The 20332-nt window shown below is 45.5% G+C and overlaps 4 protein-coding genes across 4 annotated transcripts; 2 read left to right on the forward strand and 2 right to left on the reverse strand.

Moving 5' to 3' along the window:
• Positions 1-1144: 1144 nt before the first annotated feature.
• On the forward strand, positions 1145-6666 carry N7483_009284 (uncharacterized protein; the record flags this gene model as incomplete). The annotated part of the gene is made up of 8 exons (XM_057092711.1): positions 1145-1314; positions 1401-2244; positions 2295-3994; positions 4082-4459; positions 4523-5134; positions 5196-6081; positions 6153-6455; positions 6505-6666. 8 exons carry the CDS (start codon positions 1145-1147, stop codon positions 6664-6666), a joined length of 5055 nt encoding a protein of 1684 aa, XP_056943885.1.
• Positions 6667-8873: 2207 nt separating this feature from the next.
• On the reverse strand, positions 8874-9826 carry N7483_009285 (uncharacterized protein; the record flags this gene model as incomplete). The annotated part of the gene is made up of 2 exons (XM_057092712.1): positions 8874-9616; positions 9691-9826. 2 exons carry the CDS (start codon positions 9824-9826, stop codon positions 8874-8876), a joined length of 879 nt encoding a protein of 292 aa, XP_056943886.1.
• A 1511-nt stretch (positions 9827-11337) lies between these two features.
• Positions 11338-15255, forward strand: N7483_009286 (C2 domain protein; the record flags this gene model as incomplete). The annotated part of the gene is made up of 5 exons (XM_057092713.1): positions 11338-11706; positions 11763-11798; positions 11850-12224; positions 12281-13768; positions 13825-15255. 5 exons carry the CDS (start codon positions 11338-11340, stop codon positions 15253-15255), a joined length of 3699 nt encoding a protein of 1232 aa, XP_056943887.1.
• A 779-nt stretch (positions 15256-16034) lies between these two features.
• Positions 16035-17069, reverse strand: N7483_009287 (uncharacterized protein; the record flags this gene model as incomplete). The annotated part of the gene is made up of 1 exon (XM_057092714.1): positions 16035-17069. One exon carries the CDS (start codon positions 17067-17069, stop codon positions 16035-16037), a length of 1035 nt encoding a protein of 344 aa, XP_056943888.1.
• Positions 17070-20332: the final 3263 nt, after the last annotated feature.

Genomic DNA, 20332 nt, shown 5'->3' on the forward strand with positions numbered 1-20332 from the left:
TAAAGGCATCGGGGGTTCGATGTACATGACTCAGTGGACCTGGTTCCGACTCTCGCCTGGGTACCTAGGGACGAAACTAATGAACGGTCTAGACCTCCGGACGGAGCTTAGGAGATAGGATCAATTATGGGAACAGAGTCCGGGCGAAATATACTAAGTAGTACCATACTAGTACATGTGTGAGCCCAATAGACTAATTATTGAACTTCTAAGTGATTACCACTAGCATAGTGCTAGGAATAGATCAGCCTTCAGATAGCTACGAGAAAGCTAGAGAATGTGGGACTGGGCTCTCACTGCTCAGTAGCCCAATCCACACAACTCAGTGAGCATTGGTTTAATTGGCTTGGTTCCTTGCTAAGGAGACGGCCCGGTTGTTTCTAAAGTGGGGTGTTTAGATTTACTTCATTGGACGGTAGAATTGATCAATAATGTGAAAGAGATATCATATCCCTCCACCGTCTCAGGCCTGTCGGCGAGTTTGAAGAAAGAAACAGCCTTCAAAATCACCCAGGAATTAGTTTACATGGGCCAAATAGTTACTAGTAGCTCCGGTGTCTTTCTGGTCTGGGGAGCTCAACCACTTTCCCTCGAGCGCTAAATAACGCCAGTGCCAGTAGTGTAAGGCTAATGCATGCAGCATAACAATCGCAACACTAGCGTGGTGTATTGTCTTGCATGCACACGTGTACATAACACCTCAAGATATTTGAAAGCGCAAGATTCAAATATTCGAAGAAGGATGCACATGTGCACATGTGGCGTTTTAACATTTCTCTGCATCGGAGCTCGTTCATGTATACTAGTATGTTAGACCAGTCAACAGATCTCTCAGCACTTAATCTCGTTTTCAGTCCAGAATCCCAGAAATGGTTCGTTGAATAATTGGCCAAGGCTTCAAAATGGGGCCCAAAATAGTATTCAGTGGGGCTATTATTTGTGACCCAGGTTTTAATATCAAGGACCGTGACCCCACTGATACTATTATAGTATGCATTGTTAGTAGGAATAATTATAATTGGGGCTAAAAAGTTCATCAAATCTCCTTTTCGCTCCAGTAAAGCTTTCTCTTTCGGAGATTCGCAACTTGGTTTCTGGTATCTTCATCTCATACGATATATGCACCCACTGGCAATAAGATATCATGGCTACCAAAGATGCAGCAAAGCAGGATGTGATAGCGATTGCGAAAGACTATGGTTTCATCAATCCTAGTGACCTAAACGAAATTGGTCAAATCCGTGCAGCGTTTCGACGCGAAGTGGAGGTTGGGATGTGGGCGAAAGACAAGAAAATAGCACACTCTATCACAACGTGAGAAACATCAGCCTTTTACGCACGGAGGCCCTGTGAATTATCACTGGAACGCTCAAATTCTTACTTTCTTTATCATATATTAGACTTGCCAAGAACGTCTACAGCAGCAACGCTCGTTTTATTTTTGAGCTGCTTCAAAATGCCGACGATAATCAGTTCAAGCTGGCGGTTTCGAGGGATGAACAGCCCTTTATCTCCTTCAAAGTTTTTCCAGATAAGATCATCATCGAGTGCAATGAAGATGGATTCACCAAGGCAAATCTTTCAGCGATTTGCTCGGTTGGAGAGAGCACCAAGGCGGCATCCCACGGCTATATTGGAGCCAAAGGCATTGGCTTCAAATCTGTGTTCATTGCGGCTTGGAAAGTCGAAATACAATCAGGAAATTATAGTTTCTACTTCAAACACGATCGGGGCGATCTTGGCATTGGAATGATTCTTCCTGTGTGGCAGGATGTCAGCGATGAATTACCTAACTCATTGACTCGCATTACCCTACATCTTCACCAGAAGGGCGACCCAGAAGATATCGATCATCTTCACCAAACAATCTTCAAGCAGTTGAACGATTTGGAACCGACATGTCTTCTTTTTTTGAGGAAACTTAAGGAAATACGGGTGTCATTCTACGATCAAGATGAAGAACTCCAAAGATCTAAGATGTTTTATCTCAAAGGGAATACCACAGGGATAGTTTCTCTTACGACTGAATCAACTGATGAACATGGCGAAGAAAATATCAATATTAGCAAGTACTATGTAACTCGCTATATAGGCTCTCGTCTCCCAAAAAGCGACAATCGAGAGCTTCCTGCAACTATCGAGGCGGAAACTGTTCTCGCATTCCCGATGGGACAGGATAATCAACCATTGTTTGCACCTCAGTCTGTTTTTGCATTTTTGCCCATACAGAAGACATCCTTCAAGGTAAATAATGACCCCAACTTGATTATCGAACAGTTCCTCATTTATCACAGTTTCTCATCCAATCCGACTTCGACACGAGTGCAAGTCGGCAGAAGATATCTTCGACATCCAGACGAAACATTAAGCTCCTGGATCATATTGCTGCCGCATTCTGTCAGGCTGTCCTGTATTTCACATCAAACAAAGACTTTTTACATACGTGGCCAATGTATCTTCCTTCCCCAGAAGATGCCACCGAAACATTCTGGAGCGAACTGCACCTGAAGATTCTTGCAAGTATTTCTCAGCACAGAATTATTCACACTCAATTCAACAAGCTTGCAAAGATAGCCCAAGTAGTAATTCCAGCTCAATCCTTCAAAGATGACCATGGAAACGTCCTGCTTAATCACTATGAAATTGACCCGTTCATCTGCGACCACTACTCAAAGGAAGCTATAAGCTCCCTTCAACACTATGGCCTGAAGATCAACAGGGCTGGACTTGTGATGCGTATCCTTAAAAAGGATCTGGAGAGTCCGTTTTCGCGAGTGAAATGGAATAATCTTAGCGAAGACTTCCAAAGTCGCATGGCAAAGCTTTTGTCTCAGTTTGCAAAAGAAAGCGAATCGATACGTTCTGAACTGTCATCTCTCACTCTGCTCCCCTTGAGGAATGGACATTGGGTTTCTTTCTCTTCAGGGTCTGTTAGCTTTCCACATTCAAATGGCATAGTCATACCTCCAGGTCTTGATTTTCGCATTCTGGATCCAGTTGCCACTTCCAATCCAGATCGCAAAGCGTTTTTCTCAATCCTCGGTATCCAGGAGCCAGCAGTCGACACAGTTCGAGAATCAATCTTGAAAAGAAACTGTTCATCATTTCTCGATGAGCATTCAACAATAGGTGAATCAAAAAAGCACTTGGTATTCTTATATCAAGCACACCGATTTCCAACAACAGCCTTTGGAAAAGGAAATATGCTCAGGAACATACATATCTTCTCTGATGAACTTCGTCTCATATGCCCAAGGCGAGATGGATTGGAGTGTTATGCTCCATCAAATGATCCTTATGGACCAAAGTTGCTCTTGGGAGCCACAGATGCCTTGCCTGGTATGAAGTTACCCTTTGTTCATCCAAAATACCTCGAAGAAACTCCAGAAAAACCGAGCCCTGATCACCCTTCCTGGATTGAGTGGTTTAAAGAGACCTTTGGCGTCAGCGAAAGACTGAGTCTTATCGCTCGGGATGGCCATAGTCTCTCACCTACCTGGTATTACCTGGCCAAGCACCAGCCACAGAAATTACTCGGATATCTCAAACAAGCCTGGAAATTTGAAGGAGCGCAGATAATTTGCTCTGAGTCACTCAAGCTGCTCCTTCAAAAAACAGATGTGAGCCGACTCTCGAATTGTATCGTTAAGCTTCCAAGGCAATGCCGTCTCGACGAAGCATACCTTCCATTGCCGAATCTTGTTGAGCAAAGCAGGGTATTTTTGGGAAAAAACGATGCTTTTCCATTCTTGCATTTGAAAGGAATGTCAAGCGAGGAGCAAATCAAAACCAATTGGTTTTTTCTCCACTCTGAGCTTGGTGTGAAAAAGGACGATGACATTGAGTTTTTACTTGACATCTTGAAGTGGTTGAAGATTTCAAATTCCAATTTCTTGATGAATAAACACGTCCAACGAGTTTTTGACCTATATAGTGCCATTTTTACAAAATACAGTGGGTCAAGGGATAAGATGCAGTTGAGGGAACGCATCAGGTGAGTTGATATATCAACCAAAACCTAGGAATCATCTGGATTCTTATATACTCAAGTGCCAGTACTTGTGCTAAATACAAAGAGCAGTTCATTTTTCAAAAGTGATGACTACATATATGCTCCAAGATTCGCTAGAGCTAGTGTCACCGTGGCCACCTGCCCCAGGTGGATTAGTACTGAGCTTTGCTTATTGAAAGGGCCAGAGAACCTAATCAGCAAATATCCGCTTGAGACAAGATATCGGCGCTCTTCTGCTGATGAAAAAAAGCTCTCCTCTATCATGAATCTCTTTTCCCAGGTTCTCAACATCAACTCTCCATCTTGGCATGACTTGATAGTTGAATTGGCCTACCACAGAGATCATCAAAACGACCCTTACTTCACTTCCTTCACACCAAGCTCAATCTTTGATTTGTATAAATGCATTCACGGGATGAATTCCGTTCTTTCCGTTAAGGAACTCAGGTAACACAATGAGTCCAATATCGATTAATATCCAAGACATTTGAACTGACTTTCTATTATAAGGCGGGAGTTCCATGAGAATTCTCTGATCTTTGTAAAAACCGATTCCCAGACTGGCTGGTACAAGTCCTCTGAGTGTTTATGGTCGAGCACCACAGAGATCCGCGGAAAGGTTGCTTTGAATGACCATTACAATGAACTGGAAGAGTTTTTCCTCCATACTCTTGGGGTCCAGACGCTCACTCTTCAAATGGCATACGATGATCTTCTGGCTATTTGCTCCGAAGCAACAAGGGAGGAGATAATATCAAAATTGTGGTGTCTCAACGCACTTCTCCTTATGGACGATACTTATGTTGACCCGAAGCCTCTTTTGAGAAAACCCATATTTCCTGTTGTCTTCCCTGATGGTTCAAATGCTCTCTGTTCAACAGATACGGAATTTGCGATTGGGGATCGTGAATATTTGGCATCCCGATTCCGAGGAAAGATCAAAATTCTTGAATTCACCCAAGAAGAGGTTCGTAGTCTGAAACCTTTCTTCGATTGGACCAATCTTTCACATCGCTACCTCTCTGCTTCCCTCAAGCCACTGACATCAATTTCTGGCAAAACGACACCTTTCAATCCATCGCCTATGCGTGACTTGACTCGAAAAGCTCATGCCCTTCTTCGGTAGGTTTGCCCAAGGTTTTACACAAAATGAAAAGCGGCTTATAATCATGTGACAATACAGTATTGCATGTAGTTTCAACAGCCCCAGATATCAAGCCAACAGGCTAGAGCTTTACAATCTCCTTCAAATGGTGACTTTTGAAGTCAGTGATAGCATTGTCTCTATCCTGCGTATTGTTCAAGATGGCAGGGCAGCGGATGTGGAAGAAACAATTGCAAAACTTCATATTTCTGAAACCCCTCTCGGACTTATCATCTATATCCCGCGCGACAGAAAGGCCCAAGAAATTTGCTTCTGTGATATCCTGCCAAAGAATATTGTTGATTGGCTTATGAGGGATCCCAAGACGCAGATTCTTGAACCGTTCGGACCTGATATGTTGAAAATAGTCATTATGATGTTCAGCATTCATCCTTTCGCGATAGATTCGGTTTTGGATCGTGAGGGTATAGCCGAAATCGATATAGCTAACGAGGATAATCGATCTCATGGTGATTTGCCCGAGGAAGATGACTTGTCCTCGGAGGACTCGGCGCAATCCGATGCAGACCGCAATGAACTTTTTGGGCAGCCTGCGTACATTGAAACTTCCACCACCCAGAATGTACGATTTCTGGCTCAATCTTTTGCCACGCGAATTTTGACGAAGTTCAAAGAGCCTGTTCCCAGGGAAAATCCTCCAATACCGGCTCCATTTTTGAATGTTCCTTTGTCATACAACTTTCAATATAGGTGCCTACTTGATCATGTACTTCTAGCCGCCCGACGAATGGTTTTCCCTTCTCGTGGAGCTTTTAGCATGGCCCAGTTGAATCAAGCATTGCCAAGGGAGGAAGAGCTCGGCCAACACCACGGGTGGGACGGCCTTAGAAGAGTTTCCTTTTTTTCTAATAATCAACCTCAGTTTGAAAGAGACAAGAAAATTGGAGCTGCGGGAGAACTCTATGTAGGTGTCATTTCCTGGCCACCTCGTTGAGCATGACTCCCTCCGATATTCAGTATCTAATTTCACAACAGGTATTCGAGCTTCTAAAGGGTCTTTCGTTACCAGACTGGAGTGATTTAAATTGGCGAAGCATAATTCGTCAATATGTGACTATTCATCCAGACTATGCTAGAATGGCTCTGTGGCACGAAACAGAAACAGCGGAAATCGTTTATAATGACACAGAGGGTATCTTTACGGCCTTGCTGATCGAACGTGGGTATATGGAAGCCGGCGAATGGAAAACCATGCGTCCGAAATATTTCATGAACATCAAGACGACGACGGGACCAGTTGGCACGCCATTCTACCTGAGCAAGAATCAATTCGAGCGAGTAAGTGAACGAAAGACCCATGAAACTATGCACCCCTAACCGAATCTAGATGGGCAATAAGAATCGCAGAGGCGGCTGGTCCGAAGTGTATCTGATTCTCCGCGTGTTTGAGATACGTGGATCTAGTATTGGGATGCGCGTATATCTCGATCCGGATCAACTCAGGATGGAAGGTGGGCTGGTGTCTACTATTGGGACGTGGCAAGATTGATGTTCATGGGTAGTTTGGCCCACTGTCACGTCACGTTCATGAAGGAACGGAAATCAAGATGTTTGAGTTTAATTTTCGATAATGAATTTCCTGATACACATTCAATTTAAAATTTAGGTTTTAATTGATTGCGTGAGGGTGGTATGAAGTACCTAGATAGTCCTGGAGATAGTAGTGGTGGGAAGTGAGTTGGTACTGGCAGGATGACGCAGATTCGACGGATGGCCAGGTAAGCTTGGAATTACAGATTAATGACTCAGATTGGGATGAATAATTTTTTAGAGAGATATAAGCCTAAATTTTCTAAAAGCGAGAATTCTAGTCATTCCGTCAGATTAAAAGCTATATTAAAAACGCGACTTCGCACATGCAGTTCTGAACATGTGCACTCCTTCTTTCTTCCTAAATGACAGCAAATCCATCTCACTACTAACACAATGCCAGAAGTTACTTGGTAGTGCATTTAGCTTGAGGTGTCATTGAGTAGGGCACCCGATCTTTATATCTTGCAAGGCTAGGTCAAGCGATTCATTGATAAGGTTTATTTGATCTGGATGATGATTAGCTTTCAATGTTAGAAGTAGTTTGTAATTCACCTAGGCAAGATCATACCGATTCCAGTCATAATCAGCATCCCTAAAGTAGTCATGGTAGTATTTAAAATGTTGCATCCTCGGCCAAGCAAAATTTCTCTTAAACTCCACTTTATATTGTGACGGGGCCTTTAAGCGTGATACCACATGGGAATAACTGCACTTCTGGCAAAATTTGGATCTTGGGATTCGCCGATTGCTCAGAGCTTGAATTAAATCCAAGACACTTGTATGGGGGCAAACCATAATTTTCGGTGACCCAACCTCTATCTGATCCGTAAAGATCAAATAAGTGAAATGAAAGATAATCAATTCCCGGTAGGTGAGAGAAGCGGAAATTTCTGCTTCATATACAAGTTTCCCATGTGAATTGACGAGGTTGCACTTATGCCACTTTGGAATGAGTCTTTCAAATCCATCCTCGTCAAAGCCTGCTTCTGTGAGCTTGTTCCCAATATTTATCAACCTCTTGGGTGATAGTCTGAGGCAAGGGCAAAGTACAATAATACCTCTCCACTTGCAGCACAGATCATCTCTTTCAAGTCGAGTATCAGAGAGATCTCGGAAAACAATTTCCGTGGGCCTATGTAGCTTCAAACATGAAACGCAGTATACCCAACAAGTAGACTTGGGGTAACAAAGGGATATGGAGATTGGAGCTTTCTGAGGAATCGTCCTCGGGTTTCGATATCCACTGAAGGATTAAGGCCATGTTTGGAGTAGGGATGCTGAAACATGGGTTCTTTAAATATGGGCTTAAATTGTCCATAGAGCCTTTTGCAAGTAAGTGCTAAACAGCCTTGCCAGACTCGAGGAAGAAACCTGAAAATCAGATCCAATAACTCGTAAGGGAGATCGATCAAAATTTTGACTTCTTTTTTATGAATCACTGTAGGTGATACATCCTCGAGCGACTTGCTCGACGCGATGACGCTGGGCGATAGTGTACCATCAGTCAAAGTTTTGACTTCATCTTTATGAATCACTGTAGGTGATCCATCCTCGAGCCTCGTGCTCGACGCGATGACACTGGACGGTAGTGTACCGTCGATCAAATTTGATGAGGACCCTCGCCTGGAGCGCACTGCAGCTATGTGAGTTGAAATGGCTTTAAAGAATGACATGATTCTCTGAATATCGATCCAAGTCACCGTGACGTTGTAGTAGTTGGCCAGGTCGTGAAAATGTGAAGTATGATGTTTGATTTGCGCGAAAATATTTTTGAATGTTCCAGGTTTCAAGTCCAACAATTTGATGTCCAGATGTCAAGATGACCAGTATATAGACTTCCGATTCCGAGTTGGGATATTACCTAAATACCTACTGCTCCGCCCGGGCGAGAGTCTACAAGTAGTTGAAGGTTTTTCTTCCCCTGGTTCGACCGTTATATCAACTTGAATTGATGCGTGTACCGCAGGGCACATATGTGCATCCCGATTAGTCGCGCGAATACTACTCACCTGGGCAAATGTTAAGGCCTAAAAGATGCTAGACGCAGAGGATATCCAACTGATTCCAAACTGATTATCTTAGCAAAGAAAATGTTGCTTGTTGTCAAATGTCGCGTATAAGAACCTTCAAATGTTTTATGCCATGCTAATCATACTAATACAATTAAGAAGACGCAGAACCAGCAACCTGCCATTCACGAGTGTACCAGGCTCCCAATCCCAATGCAAAAAGAATCAAACTGCCATCACGAATAACATCCTTAACAATTTTGAATACCGTGCGGATTCCCTTTTGTCCCCCAATCAATACCCGTCCTCCAGATAGAAGCAGCTCGCCCGTAACAAAGATAACAAATGGATTCTGCATAGTCGCAGGCTTCGGAGGCAAGCTACCGAAGACTGCAACAGATGTTCCAATGATAAAGAGAAGATAGAAAGCCACAGCAAAGGCAAAGAGGATGTGCAGGGTCTTCCATACTCGTACACTCTTCGGGTCTTCCTGCGGTGTCTGGAGAGCTCCACCGATCAGGTTGGCAATGAAGGGCGGCAGACCGAGAGCAGATGCGATAGCCGCAACTCCGAGTCCAGCACCCGCGCCTGCATCCTGGCCGGGGAATCCACCTGCTGGGCCTGGTGCGCCGGGCATTGATGGAGGCGCGTTGGGGTCGCCGGGCATGGCACCAAGGAGGGAGTTAAGCAATTTGAGTGTGGGGTCCTCTACTTCGTTGGCATCTTCATTTTGTGCCATTTCAGGAGCGGCTTGTCGGAGTAGCGCGCGGAAGGCATCCTGCTGAGCTTGAAGGGCTTCTATCGATTGCTGGTCTTGCAAGGATGGGGGAGGAGATTGAGAGATGGCGGGTTCGGGGCGTAGGGTGGGTTGAGGAGAGGGGGAGGTCTCTTCGTGGACTATCAAGAAGCTTTCAAGTTAGCAATCTAGCTTTTGCATGTTCGATATTGCTAGGTCTCTTTGAATGTCATACGTGACTGCGGGGTGCGACCGCTGAGACTGGTGATCTTGTCCAGACGTGCGGAGCCTCCTTCCCTGATTTTGGCCTCGCGACGCTCACGACGAATGCGAGCGGCTCTCTGTGCCGGTGAATCCTCCGCTGTTGACATTTTGATGCGATGAGAACGTTGAAATTATCCAAGGTGGTTCTCTGGGCGTGGAGAGACAGGTCCGTGATGTGGATCGGAGGTTACTTGATGAGTCGTGGTCTAGTGCGATAAGATCCGCTGACCAGTTGACCTTTGACGGTACTATAGCTTTTCTATACTGTCAACCATGATGATCACAATGGTATAGCGCTCTACAATAAATTGATTCCATTTCTCCAATCGAAAGGGCAATCGGCATATTGATAGTTCAATGCACTACTATCATATATTTTTATGGCATGATTAATCGAATAGCTTTCAATATGGTACTTAGCAGAAGCTGAGATGGCCACATTGAACTTCAGCTCAAAAGTATACCACAGAAATCTTTCATTAGTACTCGAGTCCGTAGGGGTCGGAGCGATTTAATGAGAACGCACTTTAAACTCTGAGTCCCCATCTTGTCGTGCATCTCAACTCACAACCCATTATAAATTCGCCTCCGCGATCTATGAGACTACCGACAGCCCTGGAGGAAGATGCCTTCTTCCAAGGTTACCATCATCGATCAGCATGAACAAAAATAGCAATTTCATAGCAACCAACCAGCTAGCTCTCGCTATCCCTTGTCAGTGAACGCGATCTACCCCAGGATCAACCTTGATCTCATAACTAATGCTGTCGATCTCTGAGCTGAGATACCTACATTCATTCGAATTTTGAATTCGACAATTAGCACACAACCTGCAACCGCAGAAATACGTGGAGCTTGGCAAAGTTCATTGGGTCCAGGGACAGATCAATTTTTTTCATGGCCAAGCAAGATTGAAATAAGAAAAGTGTTGGCATTGATTTACAGCTGCGTTGGTGACATCATGTACGGGTCTATCCCTTGGTGATGTTGACGATCGATCGTAAATGATAATGATGGAAAGACTGAAATTGTCAGCTAGACTCAATCATAATTTTCATTTATTCAAGATAAATTTATCAAAATAAAAACAGAATCTTCATTAATAAATAAATGAGAATGAAGAACTGACTAGATCTCAAGTATGAACTAAATGCCAAGACCGGAATCCCGCTGGTCCAGGACGGAGCCTGAGATACCATTTCAACTCTACTACTAAAGTGGAGAAAGAATTGATTGAAAGACTAATCGTTATTGCCTAGAAGTCACAGATAAAGTACTGGAACCACAGATGACACCGCGTTTGACATCGTCATAGCAGATTTCCGGGTTGTGTCCACCGATGACGTAGTCCTGGGGAAGCTCTCGGCTGCTCCATCCGCCCAACTTAACAGCGGAGTTATCACTCTTGGTAAATGTGTTTTAATACCTATATGAGAGGAGCTTATAGCTACTTTTCCTTGAGATCAACTGCTTAATCAAATCATCATCAACGTAGGGGCTGTTGTCGACAATTCAGTTACTAGTCTATACCTATACAGCCCCCATCTAACTGCTTTTCCGACTAGAGCTAGGTATTGACCTAGCTCGGTGCGCAAGAACAGGTCTCAAAGAGATCGCGATGGCCGAAACTACGCGCGAGGTCGAAACGACCGCTTCGCCTCAGCGACACCGTGTTGGGGAGCACTGGAGTGGTGCGAATCCCGTCCCAACTGTGCAAAAGTTCATTGAGAATCTCGATCACGAGAAGAAAGAGCGTGATCGTAGAATTGATGAAGAGAACCGACTCAAGCTCGAGCAGGCTCGACGGCGGCAATGGGAGGATACACGTGGGAAACAGCATGCTGGGGACCAGGGAGATGTCTATACTCATAAAGCCCGCGAGGTATCCAAGGCCAAAACACGCACAGTGACCGATCCGACTACTGGTAAAGAGATTGGAGTGGAGGATCAAGACGAGACTTCCATGGAAGCTGTTAAGAACCCAATGGTTGGTACTTCAATAGGATGGCATGATGCCTTCAACCCCACTAACGAGTATTACAGTTGACGGTCCCCAATGCTAATCTTGGACAACCTACCGTGAGTCTGATCTGTAAGAAATCTTTGGACCAAAAGCTAACTCCAGACTAGGATGTACAAACTAGCCACGACCAAGACTTGCCCGAGTACAAAGAAGCACAAGATATTACCGCACCTCCCGATCCCATCGCCGAAGGAACTACGTCTGACGTCCCCATTCGTGGCGAGAAGACCAATGTACTCTTCCATCCGACGCCCACAATCACCTTCGAACCCATGTTCAAACAACTAGAATCTCGTGCTACAGCGCTATGCATCGGTATTCCACTTGCGATTATTATACTTGGTCGATTCTTCGGTGGTTCGCTCTGGGGTCTAATTCCACTGGCTCTGTGTATCGCTTGTGGAATATGGTTATGGGTACAAGAGGTTATTCGAAGTGGCCGGGAAATGGAATGGAGCAGTGAGCAAGTTCGAGGTCAGACGGTATGTATTCTCATTTCAACATATCCAAAGCTTATATTAATACTTACACTATTCAGGCCACCGCAAACCTACTTCCTGAGTCTGTCGAGTGGATGAATTCATTTTTGGGTGTAGTCTGGGGTTTGATGAACCCTGAAATGCTCACACCAATGGCCGACACAATCGAGGACATCATGCAAGCCTCCGCTCCAAGCGTGGTTGAGAATGTCCGTATCGCAGAAATCGACCAGGGTAATAATCCATTTCGTATACTCAGTATGCGTGCTCTCCCAGATGGCCATGTCCAAAATCTCAAAGACAATATCCACGAGGAGAATTTGAAGAATAAGGATCCCCAGGAAGCTGCTGCCACGGAAGAAGGAGGTAGCTACTACAATCTGGAGGCATCGTTCGCTTATCACGCCAAACCGAGCGCTGGAACTGCTTCATCCAAGGCGCGCAACATGCACATGCATCTGGTGTTTTACTTGGGTATCCGCGGTCTATTCGGTGTTCCGTTCCCCGTCTTTGTTGAACTCACCGAGTTAGTTGGTACAGTGAGAATACGTCTTCAGATGATGCCGGAACCTCCATTTGCGAAGGACCTTACCTTTAGCTTGGTCGGTATCCCGCATGTCAAGGCTAGCTGTGTGCCGATGCTTCGCCGAGGTGTCAACATTCTCAACCTGCCACTGATCTCCAACTTCGTCAATTCCGCTATCGGTGCCGCATGTGCCATGTTTGCGGCGCCCAAGTCCATGACTATGGATCTGAGCATGATGCTTAAGGGTGACGATATTCACAAAGATACACTTGCATTGGGTGTGATGTGGATTCGTATTCACCGAGCTGTTGGTCTAAGCAAGCAGGATCGTCGTGGTAGTGAAGGAGGTGGCAGTGATCCATACATTAATCTTTCATTCTCGAAGTATGGCAAGCCGATGTATTGCACTCGAGTAATTACAGATGACCTGAATCCCATCTGGGAGGAAACCGCCGCGCTACTTGTCACGCCTGAGCTGATCAAGGCTGATGAGAACTTGAGTATTGAGCTCTGGGACTCAGACCGGAATACAGCCGATGATATTGTCGGCAAGGTCGAACTGCCGATTCGTGAAATGCTTCAGCATCCAGGCCGTATGTTCCCACAAGTATCTAAATTGCAAGGCCTTGACGAGGGCAGTGAGATGCCTGGTCAATTGCATTGGGAAGTCGGATACTTCGGTAAACCAAAGCTGAGACCTGAGCTGCGGACTGATGGTAAGAAGAAGGATCTTCCTGAGAATCTTAAAGGAGATCCTACATTCGAGGATGATAAGGGTATTATTAATAATGAAGAGGAGGATGCTGTTGTGCATACACCTCCCGATCCCATCTGGCCCAGCGGTATTGTTCATGTTGTCGTGCATCAAATCGTCAATCTGCAGCTTGCAAATATCAAGGGCAGTGATGGAAATCGCAAGGGCAAGGAGTATGAGTCCGCAAAGCCTTTTGGCGAGAATACAGAGGAACAGGGTGGTGATTTACCCACAAGCTACTGCAAGATCATGCTAAACGATCAACTAGTACGTTGATATCACTACACAGCCGCCAATAGCAACAATTCTAACATTGAGTACAGATCTACCGCACCCGCCCCAAGGCCGTGAGCTCCAAACCAATCTTCAATGCCGGAACGGAGCGCTTCGTCCGCGACTGGCGCTCCTCCATTGTCACCATCACCGTCCGGGACTCTCGCTACAGAGAACACGACCCAATTCTCGGTGTCGTCCCAATCAAACTCTCCGACATCTTCCAAACCAGCTCCCAAGTAACACGCTGGTACCCACTAGACGGCGGTATTGGCTTCGGTCGTATCCGTATCTCACTACTCTTCCGACACGTCGAGACGAAGCTCCCACCAAAAATGCTAGGCTGGGACGTGGGGACCTTCGAGTTCGCCGGCGAGAAGATCGTTGCAAAGGATTTCGGACGTATCGCCAAGATCAAGATGCGCACTGGCGGTAGTACAGGCAAGATCCCACGACCTAGCGGAAATCTAGATGGTAGCGACGTGGTCTACGAGACATCTGATGAGACTTTCCGTGACTCTCTCCGCATGCCAGTAAAGCACCGATACAGATCCCCCATTGTCTTTGAATTCCATACTCAGGGTAAGCGTGGCTCGGCCGCGTACGCTATTCTCTGGTTACAGCATCTAGTTGATAACGAAGATACGGATATCGATATCCCGATCTGGTCAACGAAGAGTGGTGCTCGTCTTACGCAGAACTATATTACAGAGGAGAACTGGCGCGCGAAAGAAGTACCAGGATTAGAGGATCTGAAAACAGTGGGTAGACTACAGTTCCGGTGTAAATTCTCACCAGGAATCGACGAGTCGCATGAACAATTCGTCATTGATAACGATTCTCGCGAGACGTTCGAAACATGGGAAGCGTGTGTTTCTCAAGGTGTACGCTCACGCAGCGTCTCCGTTGAAGTTCCTGAAGAAGTTCAGGAGAAGCATGAACAGAGTCTAATCGACTCGCGCGATGTGCTGAAACATGCTGAGCCGGCGGAGCGTCGACGCTGGCTTGATCGTGAAGGCCATGATTGGAGTGGTGCGTTTGGGCATGATCCACGAGCATATACGGATTCCATGGGGAGAAAGGTTGCTGAACCGGGTCAAGATGAGCCGAAACATGATCCTATTACACCGCCGCCGTTGAAGGGGCAACCTTCTGTGCATCGGAATACCCTGGAAGAAGATGAGAATATGAGTGAGGACTCGATGGATGATGAGGATAGTTCTCAGGTTCTTTCTAAGGGTCCTTCTACTGTTAGTGAGAGCGGGGCGACAGCGTCCTCGTCTAAGGGGAGTCTCGATCAGTCAAATAAGGCCAATCGGAGGAGTGAGCAGCGACAGCAGCGTGGAATGATGCAGTGGCGTCCGGCGCGGAATGCTCTTTTCGCAAAGGATGAGGCTAAGTTTGCGCTACGCAAGATGAAGAAGAAGATTGGTGTTGGTGGGCTTACGGGCCGTGAGCCAGATGTTGAGACGGAGACTTGAGGCTCACGATGCCCGGGTGGTGGTGTCATATTCAAGTGGGGGCTGTGCCCGGGTGCCTCACTGGGCAGTTCATATCTCCTGGGCATCTTGGAGTATGCCATATGGCAGTGTATACTCAAAAGGATTCGGCTATTTATTTCAAGCTTATTTTCAAGGTTGTTCATAGTATACAAATGACGACATTATGAATCCACTTCTTTTTGCGATCGGCTATCTAAGAGTGTAACATTGCCCGCATGTGCAGGTGGCATTTTGTACTCTCGAGGCTAGGCATACTCCGTACTACTGTGGTACATAACTCAAGGGACCCTATTTAGGAAATTATTGCATCACTAATGTAAGTGACGACTTAGTCTCTGCACGCACAAGGTACTGGGAGATCTTTCTAGGACATACTGTTAAGCGATTGGATGTTCTGAACTTGAGTGTTTATTGTGGCGCCGTCATTATGCATGATGCGTCACTTCTGCCAAGACACATTGGCGCTGGCTAATGTGATGACGGAATTCATTGGAGCTTCATCGTAACACAACTATGTACAATTGGAATAAATTAAGTGGATTCTAGAAATGAAATCCAATGAAGTTCCTAATAGAACCAAAAATGCCCCTCCCAAAATAATGGTGTATCGCTTATAACCAACAAAGAAAAAAAAACAAATGCCATCCAGCGCCTCTAGATGAAGAAAACATGAATCGTTGGGTGTATACATCACCATTATGCATCAGAGGAAGGATAAGAAGTCATAGCAGGATCATGAGTGTTGGCCCCCAAATGGGTTATTGTTCCTGTTCCTGACAGATAGGAAGATCAGATTCAGGTTTCAGATCATCCACTGTAGAAGCCGAAGAAATGGAAAGAGTCTCCGGGCTAGTCGAGACTGAGGAAAGACTCCAAGGACTCGTATTTTCAAGACTAGATTGAGATTGAATCGGTCCCAAAGTCCACTTCCACTCTCGACGGCGCTTAATTCGCCCCTGTCGCGGGGTTTGAGGCGTCGAGGAAGCAGTATAGTGATCCGAATCCAGTCCATCCAACAACGCCACAGCGCGCACTTGTCGCTCCGTCCGCATAGTCCGCCTTTTCTTGCGTTCCAGTTTTGACAATGTTGATTTGGGTTTATTTTCTTCTGCACTGGCCTCGTCCGATGTACTAGACAGGCTCGAGTCCGAGTCATCAGTGGACTCGGCGGGTACCTGCTGTTCTGGCCCCAGACCTGTCTCAGACACAGCCTCACACTGGGTCCTTTGTTCTGGTTCCTTTTCCTTTTGTTCCTCCGCTTCATGGACTAGGTCCAGATGTTGTGCCGTGTAGCGTTCCGTGTGGATAATATCTTCTAGTGGTTGTCGGTAGCTCACTTGTTTCTTTGCTGGGAAGAAGACGCGGCGAGTCCCTGCGCCTCCGGGCCCACCGGCACCTGCGGAGATGGAGCCAGAGCGTCGCCGTGAGGCAGTGTCGAGTGGAGAATTGCGCAAAATGCTCCGCACACCCAACGGTAGTTGGTATGCGCTGCGATGGTTGAAGTTATTATTGTTTATGGGATGGTACACGTAGGGAGAGATGGCCTTATCAGTCGGAAATCGGTGACTGGGACCTTTTGAGGGAGAGACTGTTGCCGAAGTCGGTGATGGTACATCGTATGCATTTTTAAAAGTGTTTCGTACAGTCGGTGATGTACCTGGAGCAGTTGTAAAGGGACGAGAGAGGCCTGTTGTTGAAGTGCCAAATGTTCGTGGGAGAGAGGATGTTTGTAGTGTGAGTTTTGGTTTAGGTCGCGCAATAGGACGGTCACCGGGGGTAGATAGACAGGACATTGTGGATGAACTTGAAGAACATGAGGATCTCAAGTCGGAAGGATAGAGTGACATTTTAGTAGTTTTTTTTTTCTCCCAGGGAAATTCTTCTAGGCGGGGTTAATAGGCGCTTCTGCAATGTGACCGGGGAGAAGACCCAGTTTAACCAACACTAATGATAAGGGGAAAACAACATTTCTATATTAAATCCTACTTTATGTTCCCACTTAAGTTTATTTTATGTTAGAGTTATTTGGACTCGATCTTCAGGTGCAGAGTTTTTTTTTTTCCTTTTCCTTTTCAGTAAAATCAGATTATTATTTTTTTTTCCTTCTCTCCCACGATGGATTTAGAACTATCGACGCCACCGGAGGTGGAGATCGGCCTGGATCATTGCCCGTTCTAAATTAATCTTCAACTGGGAAAATCCCGACCTTTTCCTAAACATTTTGGGGGGCGCAGTAATACTTAGATTATGGATCTTAGTTCTCCTTAAATATTATCATCTGAATTAAACCATTTCATTTAATCTAGACTCTCTAATAAATTTAGGAGCCTGGATGTTCCGGTATTCACAGTACATTCATAGTATTCAGTGTTCAGTCTCTGTTTCTATTTAAAGATTTCGGGACACGAGCATTGTGGGGCGTGGAATGACGAGATCAAGGTGTTGAGATGATCATTTACATTTTATGCGGTCTTATTTGCCTCTCGATAGTATAGTAGTACTCCATAACAAAGTATAATTGTATAATAATATTATAATGTAGATACCTAATTCTTCGTATCTCGCACTTCCTCGCTTACGAATATCACTACTCCAATCATTTACATCAAACTTGCTAACTTCTGCCCCGTGCGCCAAGTCTAAGCCAGTGGAGTAACCAACAGCGCCAGTCATGTTAAGCAGCAAAATACTAACAGCGCGATCTTCCTGGTTGTCAACTTCTGTCCCTTCTCTTCTCTACATGTTGGCTACTCTGATCTCCACCCTGACGGCTCACGGCTCCTTGCAGCAACTTCTTTGTGATCGGCGCCTAACGTCTATTGGACTATAATCCAACTGGATTTTGATCATCGCTTTTTCGCGGTCTTGCGGCCCCATATACGGGGGGAGAATAGGCCTCCCGGGTCGCACAGGGTCTTCATCGTCAATTCGACCATTCTTGGAGCTATGTGCTCCTGTGTGCTCCTGTACGGCCTACCCATTGCTATCATCAACCACTCAAAGACGAGCTCACCCGCATAGCTTTGATATATCACATCACCCACATCCCTTTCCTTATACATTATACCCGAAAGCTCTCAAATATTTGGAGTTTTGTTACGAGGCATCGGGGACTCGGGGACCCGCCCTCCGTCACCTCTTTGTTCCTCCTACTACGGCACTTCGCACTTCCACTGACGTCTTTTTGAAGATTAATATCTATGGAATTAGTAGCGGGGACCCGGGGAGCAGTCCCGAGTATGATCAGCTGCGTCACTTGATGTGCGGCTTATTCAAATTTGATCTTACATGCGATGTTCAGGAGCCTCAGTCAGAGAACATCGCGGTAGCGATCAGTCCCAGTCTCTGCAGCTTATGATGATCTCGCAGTAATGCTGACAGTCAATCCCAGTTATAAGTTGTCGGTAGCCTTCCAAGGTTGTAACTGAGAAGATCAATGAAAATCCTCGTATCACTCTGAACAGATGAATCCCAGATGGTTAGGAACACTCCACATGTTCAGGATCACCACTCCGTTCATGTTTTCGACCCCAGACTACTGCATAGATGATCGCGCCGATCGATTCCTTCCGTTGAGGGCTCTTCGTGCGCGGAATAGGTCGGATGGGGCTGAAGGATGGAATTGGAAGCGTGGATGACAAGTTATTGCATATGTTTGTATCGGTTATTCGGTGGTTCGGTGGTTCGCAGATGCATGGTGATGTCGTCGGTGAGGTGTACATTCACCTGGGCATCCATATGGGGATGATCAAGCGAGTCCTAAAATACTGACCAGTAAACAAACTCGCAGCATTCAGGCTGCTTTTAAGGATGGTGGATAGTAAGCTCTCGGAGATCTCGCGGACGCGCATAGTCTATGCGCACTTGTAGCTCCGAGCTCTGTGCATTAAAATGGAGGCCCCGGGGGCCATCTTGAGGTTAGCGGTGCCATGCGCAGGTCATAGTGGACATCAGATGATAGAATCAAAGGATACAGTCACGGTATTGTCTGTGCTCAGGGCTTGATTCAAGCTTACCTTTGAATCGGCATACGGGACATCATGATATGACATATGCGACCTAAACCTTGGAACATTTACAATATGAGTCTTATTTTTATTCATCTCATTTATTCACTCTCTTTGAGATCTATCTCTAAATATTGTCCTACTAATCAAAAGCCCGCGATATACGCTCCAAAAAAAGGCTTTCATTCCTTTGGCCAGTTTGTGGTGGCAATATTCGGCAACGCCGAAGCTGAGTCCTGGAGGGATGATTCCTTCAGATTGAAACCCACTATTTCCATCTTCATGGTCGATTGATATACGAGCTTGATTTTGGGACCAAAGTCTTGGAATGCTTCAAAGTTCCTTCCAAGGTTGGAGTGTATGGCAATACCAGTAATCCATCATGATTTAACCTCGGGCTCCAGGCCGTTCTCTAATCCCGGATCTGACCAGTTGAGGCAGGTCAATATTTCAGCTTCCATATTTAAGCAAGTGATACTTATTCAGAATCCTGAGAGTTCAAGATCACCAAAAACAAACATTTTACCAAGTTTTATTTCGGGTTGTTATTGCCATGGCGTTGAGCGAAGCTCACCTGGAGGTGATTGCCATAGGCACCTGGGCAATGTTAAACACTTCAACCTTCGAACTTGACATCTGAACCTTGGAAAGTTTAAGGCGTACTTAGGTATGAGATGAATAATAGAATGATCTTCAAGCTTAGCTTTGATGCAAAGATTCACGTTTAATTGAACTTACTACGTGTAGTATGCTCATGGATGCTAGTAACAAATATTCCTTGCATAGATATATCAGGAATAGATAGATATATCCAGTGCTTCAAGTTGAATCTTCGCTAATACTAACGAATCTCAAGAAAAAGTACTGATCCCTCCAGGGCTGACATATTTGCACATTTTACATCCATATCGACTACTATTCCGAGTCCCTTGGTCTAAAGTCAAGATTTCACCTATATTATCTGGCCATTTTCTATGTGTGACACCTTATGATGGTAGGCAAACATTTGAACCGTGGAAATAAGCCGAATAGCCAGTGGTCCTTATGTA

The sequence above is a fragment of the Penicillium malachiteum genome, assembly GCF_028827825.1.
Source record: "Penicillium malachiteum strain IBT 17515 chromosome Unknown utg000004l:1.0-4883003.0:1.0-4884900.0, whole genome shotgun sequence".
Lineage (NCBI taxonomy): Eukaryota > Fungi > Ascomycota > Eurotiomycetes > Eurotiales > Aspergillaceae > Penicillium > Penicillium malachiteum.